Source organism: Neurospora tetraspora (genome assembly GCF_033439725.1).
Source record: "Neurospora tetraspora strain CBS 560.94 chromosome Unknown B0H65scaffold_3, whole genome shotgun sequence".
In the NCBI taxonomy this organism is placed as follows: domain Eukaryota; kingdom Fungi; phylum Ascomycota; class Sordariomycetes; order Sordariales; family Sordariaceae; genus Neurospora; species Neurospora tetraspora.
Window position 1 is genome coordinate 668,907 of NW_026944385.1, and position 16,958 is coordinate 685,864.

General features: G+C 53.8%; 3 protein-coding genes across 3 annotated transcripts; 2 read left to right on the forward strand and 1 right to left on the reverse strand.

The window, feature by feature from the left end:
- Positions 1–1,108: 1,108 nt before the first annotated feature.
- On the reverse strand, positions 1,109–4,430 carry B0H65DRAFT_570319 (uncharacterized protein; the record flags this gene model as incomplete). The annotated part of the gene is made up of 4 exons (XM_062830444.1): positions 1,109–1,641; positions 1,697–3,124; positions 3,192–3,497; positions 4,367–4,430. 4 exons carry the CDS (start codon positions 4,428–4,430, stop codon positions 1,556–1,558), a joined length of 1,884 nt encoding a protein of 627 aa, XP_062682569.1. The 3' UTR covers positions 1,109–1,555.
- Positions 4,431–5,027: 597 nt separating this feature from the next.
- On the forward strand, positions 5,028–6,415 carry B0H65DRAFT_150081 (SMAD/FHA domain-containing protein). Its single transcript, XM_062821069.1, has one exon. The coding sequence runs from the start codon at positions 5,171–5,173 to the stop codon at positions 6,227–6,229; it is 1,059 nt and encodes a 352-aa protein (XP_062682570.1). The 5' UTR covers positions 5,028–5,170; the 3' UTR covers positions 6,230–6,415.
- A 3,032-nt stretch (positions 6,416–9,447) lies between these two features.
- On the forward strand, positions 9,448–16,660 carry B0H65DRAFT_423733 (uncharacterized protein; the record flags this gene model as incomplete). The annotated part of the gene is made up of 4 exons (XM_062824476.1): positions 9,448–10,422; positions 10,481–10,590; positions 10,822–12,029; positions 12,393–16,660. Coding segments are annotated over 4 exons (6,561 nt in total), but the record flags the coding sequence as incomplete, so codon positions are not given.
- Positions 16,661–16,958: the final 298 nt, after the last annotated feature.

Sequence of the window (16,958 nt, forward strand, 5' to 3'; positions counted from 1 at the left end):
GGACGGCGGGGAAATGTGTTTACGCGGCTGCTATGTACTTGGTGCCAGGTGGGCGGACAGGGGGGGGACAGGGCCGGTGGAAGTCTGGGGCAGTGGGAGAACGTTGGATTCGGGGCCCGGGTTACATGCATGTTCCTGGGACTCGTTGGAGATTCGGGGTTAGTGGGGAGTGATATCGTGCGTTAACTGCTTGAGGAAAATGTTTGCCTTTTTCACGGCACTTTGATGAGGCCACTGTCTTTAATCAAGTAGAAAATATTAAAAACCCAGATTGTTTCAATGAACGAAACGTTTTTATGAGGTTTACATAAGTGTTTGAAGGGTGGCAGAAGCTCGCGATATATGACCGCCGATAGCAGATTCCGCATTGCACTAACAAATATTAGCTTCGCTCTTGTACCGAACCCACCTAGGGAAACCACAGCAATCATCCCACAACGTCCGACATCTCGTGGCTCTTTATCATCACCGACATCACGACTTCATATACACTTCACAACCACTTGTTTAAAGGTCTATGGTCCTATCTTTCCCACTCAGTTACACATCTTCCTCTTTCATCGCTCAATATCACCCCCAGTGCGATCCAGTTCGTTGTTCCATGCGCAAGCAAAACAATTCCCAATCCAGTTCTAGAAACCATCGTCTAATAGAGGATATATGAAATGAATAGCTATGCTAATGTCGCGTATGTATCTACCGACCCTCCCAGCGCCCATTGAGTTGTTGTTCGACAGAGAAGAGGAAACTACGCGTACAAAACATATGTATGATTGTATGTCCCGAATCCGAGTAAAACTCCTACCGCATTCCAATCCATCCGTCCATCCATGCTCGCTGTGGTGTTCTCATCCTCATGTTCCATAGGCAAATACCATTTCACCCTTGCGCTGCAATCAAACCAAACCCAAATCTCACAAGGCCCTTGATGTTATGCGCCCGTCGCCCGACTCCAGCATATGTATGCCTGTGCAATGCCGTGAAGCCGCTGAATCAAGCCAAGAAACACCCGCTACACCAATGCATCTCCCGATACGGCATGCGTGGGCCCAGTAAAGTATAATCCTTCAAGACGGTTGTGGTGGTTGTGGTGACACTGGCGGCCTTTGGTATGGAGGATAACGCCCATTGAGAGCCTTTACTATCTTGCTCCCGATGGCATCCACCATTCGCAACTGTGTTGCACGCACCTGAGACACCTCCTTCGTTTGTGTCCGTCTCCATTGCCAGACCCGAGAAAATGCGAGTATAAGCTGTGCGTTTAGATCTACGAGTGTTTTCCTTGAAGCGCGCCACTCTTTCCAGGCACGCACCCGGAGGTTGGCTTCCTAGTCGGCCCCGAATGTAAAATGGGGAGTGTTCTGAAGATACTCTTCGGGAATGGCTTGCATGCTTCAGTAGCCCAGGGCCATCAATCGACTTGCGAAAAGAATAGTCTTCATCACGCGGGTAACGACTATCGCCGCCTTCGTCCGAGATGTCGGCCAAATCCACCCCGAGTAGCGTCTTCCAACATGACTCGCACGGCATGGGCACGCTGCGCCAACAGGTCGTCCTAGCGACGGCTGCTAGTGCCGGGAGCGCTCGTAGGATTTACGATAGGCGCACCACTGACCAGATCAACGTTAAAGGTCCATTTACCTAGTTGCTTGGTTAGTACCGACAAGTGTAATAAAACCCGCAAAGAAAGTCTTACCTTTCTGAAGGTTCTCAGCCGTGTCCTCGAGGAGAATAACGCGTCGCTTGTTGCAGTACGACGTCTTGTCCATGATATCCACCTTGAGACCGGGCTGGGCAAGGTCCTGGACGGGCTTCTCAAACATCTCGGACAGGTTCTCAACCGCCATCTCCAAATCCTTTTGGTTGCTCTCGAAGATCTCTGTGAGATTGTTGCGTGCCAGGTAAAAGGCAAAGGCGTAGGTCCACATGAGCGTTTGTCGGCACGTCTGCAACGCCTGCGATGCAGATTGTAGGTACTGGACTTCGATCCAGGACATACCCGACTGCTTTTGTAGCTCCACCATCTTCTTCTCAGTCTTGACGTAAAGATCTTTATCGAGCCGGGCTGACTGCTCGTGGTTGTGGTAGCGGTTGTAGTAGTGGAGATAACGCTCCAGGGAGACTCGGGACTTGGCCTGAGCATCGCGGGCTTCGGCGCCGCTCTTTTCCTCGAAGCGGTTGCAGTTGTACCAACTCGTGCCGTGTTCGGACCAAAGCCCCATACACATCCAGCAGAACTCGTATTTGCACTTGCGGCATGTCATGTGGTTGCAGCCACCATTCTTTTCGATCGTGCTGTTACACTTGGGACATTCCTTGGTGTTGGCTGATATCCAATTGGCCGTTTCACTATCGTCAGCGCATTTCTTGAGCCACTTCTTAACGAGCTCGCAAGGAGCAGGCTGGTGGTCGTTGTAGATGCAGCCAAAACAGAAGCGGTGGCCGCACAGACATGATACTGTGGGCACGACCTTGGGGAGGTCCTTCTTCTTGACGCCACACTGGATGGCGTTTGCGCAGTCCGGGGAGGGGCACCATTTGAGGCTTTCCTTGTCCTCAACGTATGTGCGCATGAGCAGCTCGTGATATCGTTCCGTCAACTCGGGGGTGACTAGGAGGTCGAGCGAGCGGGCATCGATAATGAGATTGCAGCCGTCGGCAGGACACTGGATGCGTGCGGCCTCGCCTTCTTCGCGGATCTTTTGTGATAGGTACTGGCGGTAGCAGTCAACACAGTAACGATGGCCGCACTTGATGGCGAAGGACTCGAGGCCGTCTCCGTCTTCGCAGCAAATATCGCACATGAAGCCAGGAATGACTTGTAGCCGGGGCTTGTCGGCGGCGGTCTGTGCGAGGCCGGCAGCATCGAGAACCTGTCGGGGTTTGTCCATATAATCCTCGATCAGACGCTCCCGGTTCCAGCGAAAGTGCCGTAGCAGAATGGCCGCTTCTTCTTTGGAGATGTCGAGAATCATGTTGACCTCGTCGACCAGGTCATCCTGCTGTTTTTGTATGTCTTCGGGGCGGTACACCTTGAAGTCGATATCGAGGTAGTTGTGCTTCTTGGCCTGCTGGGAGTCCTTATTTCCGGTGTCCAGATCGGGCTCGTCGTCAAAGTCAAAGTCTGGCGGGCTCGCGGGGTCAGTATAAGGTAGGATGTCTGGAGGCGGGAAGTAGGATAGTAGTCTCACCCTCGGGATTGGACATGTCGTTGTCGCTGTCATCCTCCTGCATCATGTCATCCTCGGAGGAGAGGTTGGACATGAAATCGTCTTCGGAGTCCATGGCGTCGGCGGCTGGGTCGGCGTCGCTGTGGCTGTCGTTGCCGTTGTGGGAAGTGGTGGTGGTGAGGGGAGTCGGGGGAGCCGCTTCGGGGCCCTGATGTTTGCCGGCTGAGGCGAGCTGGGTTCTCTTGTTGGGTCGAGTGTCGTCCGGGATGGGGGACGTCGTCGCCTCAGCGGCCTTCCGCTTCCTGGTTTGGGGAGGAATGGTGCCGGCTTTTTAAAGTCGAGTAAAGATGTTCGACTCGCCACCCGGATGCCGTAGTGGATGAGCGAGGCCGGGAATGGTGGAAGGGCGTCGAGGGTTGAATGACTCAGCAGAGAGAGCGAAAGCCGGGAGTGACGTCGAGAGTCGAGACTGTTGGGGTCGGTGCCGAGTAACGCGGGGTACTAGTATTGATGTGTCGGTCGCGGAAGATGATGCCGGGCAGATGTACTTGTATGTCGGAAAATACGAGGTGAAGGAAGGGAGTCGAGATGGGATGATTGCTTGGGTGGATTTGTTGTTTTGGGTCAAGATGGGATTCCGGGCGGAAACTCCCTAAAAGCGGGCAGAGGTACAGGCGGGGGTGTTAGAGTACCTTTTGTACCGACTGTAGGTTAGAGGCTACTGGCTAAAGGCAGGTACCGTGCAATCACCTGCACAAACAACGCATGCAGTCTTATGTGTACTAGCGGCAGGGTACCTGTAACCAAGGCAGCAAGTGAACTGTACTTAATAATCGACTCAAAAAAAGAGATGATGTGTGAACAGGAATGTTTAATAATATTCTTTGGTGAAAAGAAAGTCTACCTAAGTTGATGGGATGGCGTATATTCCGTGGACATTCCACTTGACGGTGACGGCAACAGCGGGTCAAAGAGCTGATGGCCTGTGCAATTGCTCGCAATGGTGACTGAATGGAAGGAGCTGTCGGTGATGCCCTTTCACTGGCAACCGAAATTCTCACTGTTGCCCTCGCTCACTGCTGTCGTTTCTTGGCTGCTTCAAAAGGCAAGTCCATGCCAGGACCCTTGCCGAGCTAACAGATTGACAAAAGTGGGTCACGTACAGAATATTCAAGGTCTACGCGCATTTGCTGTACTTTCTCGATCACAATTCTGTAGAATCTTGATTTCAAATGGTGTCCCCGGACTCTTGGTCATCATCCTGTTTCCCCGTTTGGAACTCCCCGGCCATGGAAAGTGGATTCTGGGGAAAATGGATATGGGGGCGAGGTGTGCGAAAAAAAAGACCGAACACTTTCTGGTGTGTTTTGGTGCAAGTGTGTTCGGACTATTTTTCGCACACCTCGGGGGGATATTGCAAGTTATCTGTAGCGGACCTTAGTCTGACATGATTCATTGTTCTGGTAAAGGCCGGCTTCAGCTCAACGGATGACAGCAAGATGATATTCAAGTTGTACAATAATAGACATGTACCTGATCTTGAGTTGTAAAGACCATGAATCGGCAGAGGTCAGTAGGTAGTGGTCAGGCAGGTCACAAGTAAACAGTCCTGACAGAATGGAATGGTCATGGGATAAGCTAACTTCCGAGATATCCAGCTGTGCAGGTTTTCTTTCCGAATCACACCTTGAATGGGGGCTTGAGACAGGAGAGTGTGCATCGATCGAGTTGGAGGTGGTCGAGTGGTCAATGATAGAGAAGTCATAGATGTGTATAAGGGTTAGGGTTATGTCATGTTCCATGTTGAAAGTCACTGTGGCTCCTCCTTCTAGCGTCATGACCCTGCCTTCCCCAAAGCTTCTTTTTCCAAAGCCATTTTCCCACTGACAACTCTAGGTTGAATGCGTCATTGAATCTTGCACCACATCAACAGGAACATTTGGTTTTTTTTTATCTTGGAGGATCAACAGTTTACAGGCAAAAGGATTCAAACGACATCGATGGGTTCGGAACGCCCAGAAGACGACCACAGGTCGCGTCGCCGTGACGACTACCGAGACGCCCCCAGAGACAGCGCAACCAGCAGCCGACACAACAAGCGCGACTTGGCAGAAGACTCCCCGAGACATCCAAGGCTCTCTCAGGACCGGTCCCGCGACAGGTCTCGGTCTCCAAGACGAGATCACCGAAGACGTTCCAGGTCACCGGACGCCAAAAAGCGCCGATCGCGTTCGCGCTCACCACGCGACAGGGAGAGAGAAAGAGACAGAGACAGGGAGAGAAGAAGGGAAAGAGGAGATGACGACAGTGACAAACGACACCGCCGGCGCGAAGACAAGGACAATGACGGCCACTCGGACAGAGACAGAGACAGGGAAAGAGACAGAGACCGCCGTAGGAACCGCTCGTCCGAAAGACGCTCGTCCCGGAGAGAAACACAACAACCAGATGACTCCAACCGAGACACCAAAAATGCCGACAACAAGCGCAGTCTAATCAAGCGAAACGGCCCCTTGCCCTCCCAAGGTGACTCTTTCGCCGTCAGCACTGGCGAAGAAGCCGAGAAACCCAAGGAGAAGCCGAACTTTGGCAACACAGGCGTGCTCGCCGCCCAGTCCAACACGGTCACGCAAGCCGACGGGACCACCGTTACACTCAAATACCACGAGCCGCCCGAGGCCCGCAAGCCCGCCCCCCGCGACCAGTGGCGCCTGTACGTCTTCAAGGGCGACGAGGTCATCGACACCATCGAGCTGCACATGCGCAGCTGCTGGCTGGTTGGGAGGGACCTGGCCATTGCCGACTTGCCAGCCGAGCACCCGAGCATCAGCAAGCAGCATGCCGTCATCCAATTCCGGTATACGGAGAAGAGAAACGAGTACGGGGATAAGATCGGCCGGGTGAAGCCGTATCTGATTGACTTGGAGAGTGCGAATGGTACCAAACTCAACGGTGACAAGGTACCGGATAGTCGGTACCTGGAATTAAGAGACAAGGACATGATCCAGTTCGGGTCCAGTACGAGGGAGTACGTGCTTATGCTTCCGCCCAAGGATTAAGAGACGAGCAGACGGGTACCACGACTCGTGTTGTTGGGCCAAGGAGGAGGACACAAAAGGGCACAGCCATGGTATACCCGTGAAAGCGATGATGGACGGTGCCTGGTATTCCCAAAATTCTAGGCAAATGATGTCACTCTTGGCCGATGAAAGACCTCGGCTGGGTTTAGGCCGAGAATCAGCACGGATTTCCCTACCATGGTGGAACATTAGACCGTTCGTCGCTTGGGTGATCAGAGGCTATGGTAACCCCCACAGTCAAACAGTCTGACTTCAACTGCATTTTGGCATAGCACAGCAGAGCAAACAGCCCGGATGACTTGGTTAACCAAGGACACAGATACCCGGTGATACGCTTATAATTAGAGTTCCATGGTGCAACCTGTCACCGGGCGTGGGATGGACTCACTCACCGCCGGCGTCTTTTTGGTATCTCAAGACCCTTTTGGCCCTCGGCTTGCTGGATTAGGTCAAGGGCCGACAAAGGTGATGTTGACTGTCGCGGACATAGCAGCGTTGGCGTTTGGCCAAGCGGTCCGGTGAAGGAAAGTTACCACAACGGATCCTCAAAGCACGGCCGAGAAACATCAATGTTCGTCTTTTCTTGACCTAAAACACCCGATACCTCTGAATCAAGCAGCGAACCTCGGCCTGGTGAATTGGAATTTGCAACGATAAGGAGGACACGCAACACGACGGTGACTGACGCGAGACTGTGGATGGTCTCCCAGTGTTAGTCTGGCGGAGAATATTGCCCAAATCCGTGGTTCATCACGATTACAACACCAAAGTAGACCATGGTCAATGTACGTCGTATGTCTACTAGCTACCATTACCTCAACCCCAAACTCGTAATGCTGAATAGAGAGACGTTTTGTCCAACCATCCAATTGTGTAGTTCCATGTACATTTACGCTCTCACAACAGTTCATTCTCACAAAAGAAGAAAGACAATCGGATTCCCAAAACGGGTTATCGGTCAAGGTAAAACAGCGTCAACGTCAACATGCAAGGCTGTGCTAGTCCTAGGTAGATGGCAAAACCTGCCCTACGGTAGATCCTCTTACAAAGATGTTGAGGCTCAGCGCGGAGATAGCAGTTTACTTTGCGAGCTCAGTCAAGGGAGTCATGTACTACAGAGTTAATGTGTGCCAAAGTATTGGATCTCTTCTAACCAGTGATACGCGGCGCCGCCGTCTTGGCCCTGGATATTTACCATGTCATGTCACTGTACGGCATGGACGGTTCCCTACGGCGAGTTTGGAAGGGGGGAGCGAGGGGGAGATATTGCCGCCAAGGCTTCCTTCGTTGCCCCGCCTCCCGCCTCGTGCCTCTGACGTGCATGACCACTAACTTGTCCGAAAAGGGAAAGCATGATGCTGCCCTCAAGTCTTTACTCGGTAATGAATGCGGCGATGGGAGTTGTATGTAGTTGAAGCTTCAGATCAATCAGATCGGTAGAGACTTTTGAGCTTTAAGATAGAGTACGGCAAGAGCAACCGAAAGATGCGAATGTTGATGGGCATTCTGGATGGTGACACACACCGAGATCCAGTCATTCATCAATCATCAATCAGAGTCTCTGAAGAACGGCAGACTGGCAACCTGCAGCCTTGAAGTACAGTGCATCTCACTGCACATGGCCTATATGGCATGGCATATCCCGTACATGCCCGTGGTTGATGGCAGGTGTACCTGACAGTAGCGAGCACACCACCCCTCGCTTCCCCCTTCCCGCCCCGCGATTCAGGATACGGCACTTGGAAATGTCAACAAGGGGGGTGTCAACAACACTACATAACATCACAGGTTCTAGATGGCGTACAACATCGGCAATGATACCAAGGAAACCCAGGAAACGAACACCATCCTTTTTTGACAGATTTCCAAGCCCTGACTGTGCCGGAAAGGTACATACATCTAGTGGTGAAGATCCCCAAACAAGGGGGGTCCAAGGGGGGCTCAGCTGCCACCCGCAATTGCACCCCTCGGTCACTCGTTACGATACGCGGGCCTCGTGACGGACCACTCAACGACACTCCAACACTCCGGTCCGCACTTTCAACGGCAACTCCTCCCTCCCATCATACTAGGACTTCAGTTCTACTTGCTGTTCGCATCCAGTCGTCAGCCACACTCGTCCCGGAGTTTCCAACAGAAAGTCACAAAGTAACTTTCACTCTGTCAATCCCTCAAGCGAGAGAGCCAGGCTGAGAGACCGACTGTGGGACAGACTCACCTATGCACATGCTCGTGATGGATCTGTATAGTGGCCAGTGGCCAACATGTCCAAGACTGACCACATCAAGAGCACTTGAAAGGTCTCTCCGGCTCGGTTGACCATGATTGACCATTCCGGGACTTGAAAACAAACCCGTGGTTGATGACGGATGGCAAATGGCAATAACTGGAGAAACAAGAGGAAAGAAACAAGACTGGTCATGTCGCACTTTGCACTTGCACCTCGCTCGATATTCACTTGGGCGGCCGCGGTTTGAGACTTTGAGATCCCCTTCATCCACCCATCCACTTTAAAAGCCCAGTCCATCTTACTACTGCCGGATTTCCCAAGAGGCTTTTACCTATGCAAGCCCCATCTCTTTTATCAACTGACTTGACTTACGCTCTTCCACTCACCATCTCCAAGTCGTTAGTTGCAATCTCGCAGCTCCTTTCTGTTCCTGCCCACCGAGAAGAAGCCCCAAGTGGAAGGTGAGGCTCCTTCCATCAACTTACCTTATAAGCGGCCTGCCTAAACACCTGAAACACCTATCGTCAAGGACAGTCCCTCAACCAAGCCACACGACAACTGCTGCCTTGATATAAGAGTCACAAGCCCCCCTCCATCAGCACCCGGACCCTCCTGTCGGTCCCCCGACTCACGCGAATAATTCTTGCCTCTTTCTATCTCTGCCTTATCTGACGGCTTGCTTACAACCAACTGATCTTCCTGTTTCCGACTTATTTCTCATCGTCCTTATCTTTGACTCTTGTTCTTGCAACCAACTTTGACTCTCGGCCAGATTTGAGTCTTCATACAATCCTTTGTGATTATTGGTTGAAGTGAAGCTTTCACTCGATTGTCAGATTCTTTTGTTTCCTTTCTCGGCTGGCCCTGTGGCCTAAATTCACGACGAGCATGGTATGTGTTGTTTTTCCTATTCGCTCTTCTATCCTGGTTAAGCACCGGCATCTGAACTATTTGAGAAGGCATTTAGCTAACATCATACCTACAGGGAAGTGTTAACAAGCAAATCTCGCGCTTCGAAGTCACAGCGGTTTACACCCATCCGCAGGCCACTGCGGACATCGTCCTGGTTCACGGCCTTAACGGCCACCCAGAAAAAACATGGACGGCTGCCAACGGTGTGTTCTGGCCCACCGACCTGCTCCCAGCGTCTCTGGAGCTGAAAAACCAGCATGCCAACGTCCTGGTTTACGGTTACAATGCCGACGTCTACTCAAGGGGCACCAACACTCCCAGTAACAACTTCATTCACCAGCACGCTCAGTCTCTAGTCACCTCCCTTACGTCATTCCGCAAGAGTGAAGGAACCGAGAGACTGCCGATCATATGGGTGGTGCACAGCCTGGGGGGTATAGTAACGAAAAGAGCGTTACTATACTCGAATGATATCCGGGCCCATCAGCAAGAAGACCTCCGCTCAGTCTTCGTATCCACGTACGCCATCATCTTCCTCGGCACCCCGCACCAAGGCTCGGACCTGGCCACCTGGGGCCGCATGCTCCAAGCCATGTCGGACGCCGTCATTCCCCGGCGCTTCTTCGAGACCGAATCCGTCCTGCTCAAGTCGCTCAAGAGGGATAACGAGACCCTGCAGGGAATCAACAACCACTTCCTCGACATCTACCAGCGGTTCAAGATCCACATGGTACACGAGAACCATACCACGGACTTGAGAGGGACGAGGGCGCTCGTGGTGGATGCGAATTCGGCTAGTCCGCAGTTGCAGGGCGTGATATACTATGGCATTGAGGCGACACACTCGGGCATGTGCAAGTTTGATGGGCAAAATGCTCCTGGCTATAGGAATGTGTCGACGGCTATCACGGAGTGGGTGGCGGTGGCTAGGACGGTTATTGATATACGTTGGGAGGCGGAGGAGGAGGAGCGGAAGAAGAGGGCGGCGGATGAGTACTATGAGAGGAGTGTTCAGGCTATGCAGTCCTATGTAGGTTTCTCTTCCTTTGAAGGTTTGAAGGGATAGAGATGCTAACGAGATATCACAGCGACGCTCGCATTCGCCGGGTTATAGCAACCAGCAGTTTCCCTCCATTGGTAGGTTCCGCAGATCACCCTCATCTTGTTATGGCCATGACCATGACTGCGGCTACGGCCGGTATCTTCCTGCTCCTTACCCCCTTCCTGTTACGCCCCCTGGTTCTAGACAGCAGGCGAATGGCGGCCCGAGGGTCTGGTCATCGATAGAAGTAGAGGAGGAGGCACATCATCATCTTCATACCTAGAGAGCGCTTTTGCATCTTTCATCACACGCACATTTCACAGGAACATGGGCTGATTTTAATTGCTGGGACTTTTCTCTGGCGTTGGTGCATATAGACAATTACAGTAATGAGACTCTTCTACTCCAACACCGCCCTCATGGCCAGCAAAGACCTCCCGAGCTCTTACCGCCTCTGCCGTCGTCTTCGTCCCGATCTGCGTTGTCCACGCGCGAACCTACGTTGGTGTTGGAGCCGGGCGACATCAGCCCTAGCCAACCCGTCGATGGGAACAACGACGACCCCATCACCACTATTACCACCGACATTCAACCTCAATCTCAACCTCAAGCACCCCTTACGCCCCAACATCCAGAACCACTCTTCATCCACCCCGACTCCTTCCGGCCCAACTCCTTCTTCATCGGCCGCGAAGACGAACTTCGCGGCCTCCACGAAATGCTCCAAGACCGCCGCCGCCGCCTCGAAGGCACCTCCGCCGTGCTAATCCAATGTCTCCCCGGCGGCGGCAAGACGCACCTCGCCCGCGAATACGTCTACCGCTACCGCGAACACTACCCCGGCGGCGTGTACTGGGTGCGCGCCAAGTCGAGGGGGGAGGTGGAGAGTGGGTATTGGAGGGTTGTCAGGATGGAGATTATGCGGGACACAACTGAAAACCAAATGGGGGTGGGGGTGACGGGGGTAGAGAATTTGCGGGAGGATCCCAAGACGATGGTGCAAGTGGTCAAAGCCTGGTTTAACAGTCATCGAGATTGGTTGCTGGTGCTAGACGGGATCCAGTTCGACATCCCCGGCCTGTCGGAGTTCATTCCGGACGCGAAGCACACGAGTATCATCTACACCAGCACGGAGCGGGCGGTGACGGGTGATCCGCGATTTGATAATCCGCAGGTTATGGAGTTGGGGTTGTTGACGCCTAGACAAGCGGTCCAGTTGCTGCTGACTGAACTTGACCGTGCTTCTGTCTCTACTCCCAGCAATATGGGAAATGGGAAGGGAAAGGGGGGCAAAAATGCACATGGGGGGTGGAAAGACGAGGAAGAAGAGAAACGAGCGCTGGAGCTGGTTAATCTTATGGGAAGATTACCGCTGATGATCCATGTCGCTGCGCAGCATCTGAAAGCGACGAGGGAGCCGTTGGCGAGGTATCTGGCGGGGTGGAGGGCGAGTAAGCCCAAGCAGGTGGGCAATTTGCATGCGTATAAGAAGGTCAGGGAGCAGTTGGATGCGAGGGGGAATAGTGCGGCGTTGAATTTGGTGGGGGTGTTGGTTTGGTGGGAGCAGTTGGTGCCGGTTGAGATGGTTGTTTTTGGTGAGTTCTTTGACATTTTCAAATACCTCTTTCGTCTTCCCAAACACCCCCTTTCCCTTTGCCAACACCTCTCTACCCCCTCCCCTTCTCTTCCAAAAAAAAAAAGAGATTTCAAAGAAGTGTATCGAAAGATACCTCTAAGTAGAGGGATATGGAGAGATTGGGGAGAGAAGCAACAGAAGGAGGTGAAGGAGTAAAGGAGGAGGTTCCAATCAAACACAGATTATTTGGAGAATAAAAACACATCATGAAGTCATGAAAGCAAGGCAAGTAAGTGCCCATGAAAAGAAGGCAAGTGCCTTCGGGACATCAAACACGTCTTAAAGAAGAAACCGACATCATACTAACACTACACATGTGTAGGCCTCCCAGCCCTATCCCGCGACACCCCCGTCAAAACCTGCGATGCGTCCCATAGGAAGACGACGCTCAACAACACCCTCAAAGTCCTCATCAAGTTCGCCCTCATCGAACGCACCACCGAGTCCGATGATAGCATTACTCCCCTAACCCGCAGCCCCAGCGCTGCCAGTGGCAGCTCTCGCACTTCTGCTAATCGAAGTCTCGATACTCCTGGCGGAAACTATTACCGGATCTACAGTGACTCCTCGGACTCCCTCGACCTATTGAGGATTCACTCCGTCATTCAGGCGTTCTTTATTGAGACGCTGGCGGAGGAGAAGACGGCTGTGGCCTGGCTTGAGAGGGCGGCGGCGGTTTGGTGTAGGTCGTTTGATGAGGCGCATAGGCGTATTGACGAGGCGCGCAAGAGTGTCGTTGTCGGTGGAGGCGGAGGTGGAGGTGGAGGGGAGCACGAGGGGTTTGAGGTTTCACCGCGGGTGGGAGTGCCGGATGATTATAGGAGGTATTGCATCCATGGCCAGAAACTCTTGCAGAATATTGAGAGGTTTGGAAACGAGAAGAGGGATCCGGAACGGAGGCTGGAGAAGTGGAGGTGGATGGTGAGGCAGAGGGTGGAGGAGGCGGGGAGGGGGGTGGAGGAGTTGAGTCGGTTGGATCGGTTGGGGAGGGTTGGGGGAGGAGTGTCTGGGGAACAAGAGGGACGAGAGGGACGATGGGGACAAGGGTTGGAGGTGGTGAGTGTGTTTGATAGGAACAGTGGGAGTCGGGGTGGCAGTAGTGTGTCCGAGACGGATTCGACGGCTACCACTGCGCCGAGTCATGAGAGTCAAGAAGAAGGCCATGTTGGCCCGGGAAGTTGGGAGAGTGCGTTTGGAGGTGCGGAGCTGGATGAGGGGTTCACGCCCATGGAGTCGCCTAGTAGTTATCACCACTCCACTTCGGGAGGTCGTCAGAGGCCGTCAAACTTAACGATGACGATATCAGGTCAGGCAGCTCTGGGTCCGTTCCCATGGAGAGAGATGGGAATGGAAGTTACGGCACCGTATCCGACAGAGGGAGTGATGCCGCCGACTCCCGGACTGGATAACAAGATTAGGAACATGTTGGAAGACGAAAGGACTGTAGTCCCGGCCGCTGTTTCGGATTACTACGAACCTGTCGACGAACAACCTCTCGACGAAGTCGACCAAGCAGCTCTCACACCCATCGTCGAAACGCCCAGTGTCTACACAGCCCTGGACGGCCTGGAGATCCCCACGCCCGCTCTCGAAACCGGTCTCTTTGAAGAGTGGAACGCCGTTATCCCCAATCATCGGGTCATCAAGAAGCAAGAGGCCCGTCGGTACCGCGATCGCGCTGGATCCTGGAGAGATGTCAGGACTGTCGGCGATCCGAGGGTGGGAGTCACGCTGGATGTGGCTGTTGGATCGTTGGCTGGGAAGCCCGGGACGAGTGCAGCAGGTGTTGTGCCGGTGTGGCCGCCGCATAGAAAAAGGAGGGTGACGGCCCAGACGCAGAGTGAGGCGCAGTTGGAGCTGAACAAAATTCGGCAGAAGGCGGCGGGTACACAGGCTGTTGTTGCTCAGGCTCAGGCTCAGGCGGTTAATGAGGGAGTGTCTGGAGGGCTGGGTGATAACTTGACGCTGCCGATGCCGTCTAGGAAGACGAGTGGTGGGGGACTGTCCGCCGCGAGCGATCTTTCTCCTCCAACACCGTCATCAAGTGGGTTGCTTTCTCCGAGTGGATGGCTGAAGAGGTTGAGGGAGGGCTTTGGCTCGAGTGTGCAAAGTGTGCCGACGGCGGTTGGTTCGACATCGCCGAGCATGCCTCTTGGTCAACAGCTTTCCCAATCAGCGCCGCAGGAGGATGAGCTTATGATCGTTCCTGGTCCCATCTTTAGAGGAAGTCGAACGTCCCGCTCAAGTCCGGCTAACCATACCTCCTCTCCGTTCCCCCCTCCTTCGTTCGCCGCTACCGCAGATCTTGATGAATCGGCAGTCCGTTTGCCTAGATCCGCTCATGGATTCTCCGAGCCGCCAAGTCAAGTAAGTTGGGATCAAGACGCCGATTACCTCTCGTCTTCCCAGCCTGTCGGTGCTTTGCCTCAATGGGATCGTCTTCCAAGGAATACTACCCCCGGACAGGGGCTTAATAGACAGTCGAATGTACCGCCGCCGCTTCATCCTGTTACTGGATTACCGTATCCCACGGTTGCGACCCGACCAGGTCCGTCACCCTTGATGGTTCCCGGTGCGGTCCCGGGTCACGTCCCGACAGGATATAGTTCCCAGCCGATGTCGAGGGATCCGTCACATCAGTCCTCTGCATCGGGGGTGGGACAATCTTCCGGAGGAGCAAACAACCACAGTCCGAGTCCGTTGTCGTTGTCAATGCAGAGTGTCAATGGGTTCTCGTCATCCGAACCGATGGTAATGGGGGTATCGAAACCTAGGCCGCTTGTTAGCGCTGGGAAAGTGGCTGCTGGAAGTTCTTCATTGGGGATGAACAACAACAGCAGTCCCGCAGTTCCCGGCACCAACGTGAATCTGGGTAACAGGCCCTCGCTCATGCAGCTGCAGATGCCTCTAATGCCCATCAACATCAACGCTCCCGGATCCGGCGCCGGTCGACTATCCTCCCAGAAGATACAACAGGCTCAACAACAGCAGCATCGACCAGCGTCGTACACAGAAACGGAACCCTCGCCTAGGATGGAGGATGCGTTCCCGGATGTTGACACGAGTTATTCGCGGTGGGAGCAGATGCATGCCCCTGGACATCATCAAAGTGCTTCCTCCTACCAATCTCCCACCGCCGGTGGCCATGCCCATAAAAAGTCCACCTCCTCCACCGGCCCCGGACAGGTCACCACCGCATCTTCTTCAGCCCCCCATCCACAACCAGCGCCCGCTATCCTCTGGCGAAACTTGGGCAGGGGACTTACGAGACGGAGGACTAAGGAACGGATCCAGAATGTGCTCGGTGCTAATAACGGCCGATCGCAATCCGCGAGTCCGTCTGCCTTCCCGACTGGATCAAGACGGGGAAGTGGGCAGCATTCTGGATCTGGGCAACAACATCCGTTGGCGAGTTCAGTGACGTCTACCGCTACTGTGGGAAGTGCTGCACAAAGCCAAGGTTATGGGGGAAGTCTAGATTTGGTGGCGTCTATATCGAACATGGGCGGACAATTTCCTGCTACTCCTGCGTCTGCTGCTTCTGCTATGCCTTCCACTTCTGCTCCACCGCAGCGTCCCAGCATTGGCTCGCTTTATGCGGTAGCCAGCTCACCTGTTCCTCCACCCTCGTTACAAGAACCGCGATCCTCCTCCCCTGCCGTTGGAACGGGAGCGGGAGCTGGAGCCGGTATCCTTCTCAGTGATGGTACTATCTTCCAGTTCCCCAGCACCAGCAGCGTGGCGTCACCTTTGACTCCTATGACCATGACTAATGTCAGCACTGGATCTCCTATTGTCGGACCTGCAGGGCGAGAAATGGACGTGGAACCGGATACGGGCGTGTTTCATGGCATGGAAGAGGATTTCAATAATGATTTACATGGATTTCCGCCGCCTGGGTCGCCGGTCGCTTCGGGGGTGGCTTGGGAAGTGCAGCAGTCAAGTCCAAGACCGATGGCCACGCCTGTTCAGGGAGGAGTGATGAATGCTGGACTTGGAGCGGCGCCTGGTAGCGTGGTAACGCCGCCCATGCCGCCCACGCCCCCGACCGCTACGGGCTTAGGCATTGCCAGGAGGAAGCGGATTGTTCATCAGCTCACTTCGGGTTCTGCGCCTGGTCTACGGTCTCCGAATCCGAACACGCCTCCCCTGCACGCCTCCTTGCCTACGTTGCCCTCTGGATCACCTTTAGGCTCAGTTCCTCTGCCTCAAGGCACCGTTACTTCACCACCTATTCCTGTTCCTGCTTCTTCCACCAGGCCCGTTGTGAATCCCAATAGCCCGAGCGTCAGAGGTACCAGGACAAGGACAAGAGCTAGAAGCGGAAGTAGTCCTGGACCGTGGAGGCCTTCGTCGATGTCTTCGATGTCTATGGGCACATTGCATAGGCCTTGGGGTCATGGACATGGGGCGGGTGGAACTGGTTCTGCTTCGCTGTCGAGGTCGGGCAGTCCGAGTTTGGGAACGATTGATGCAGGAAGATTGAGTCCTAGGCAGGCTCAGCATAGGAAAGAAGGAGGGACGAGCGGTGATGAGGGTGCGGGTGCTGGTAGTGGTGGTGGAACGGGATTGGGGATTTTGCCGCCGTGAAGATGGGGATAAGTGGAATGTTTATGCTGTTTCTTTTGTGTTTATGGGGTTTAGGAGCGTCGGTTATGTTGCTATCTTATTGCTGTTCTCATGGGTTGTCTGTGGTTTGTTTGGGAGGCCACAAAGGGGTTTTCGTTACAATGAGGTATGGTGTTAAGTGCTGGCACGTACCTCTATGGAGGTTATCTGAACATATTATGACTTGGAGGGGGTACACTGGTTGGCAATGGACGGATGCGTAACAGTTACAGGGACTGGAGGCGTTGTGCGTTTCATGATTGGGAGTGTTCTCGTGTTT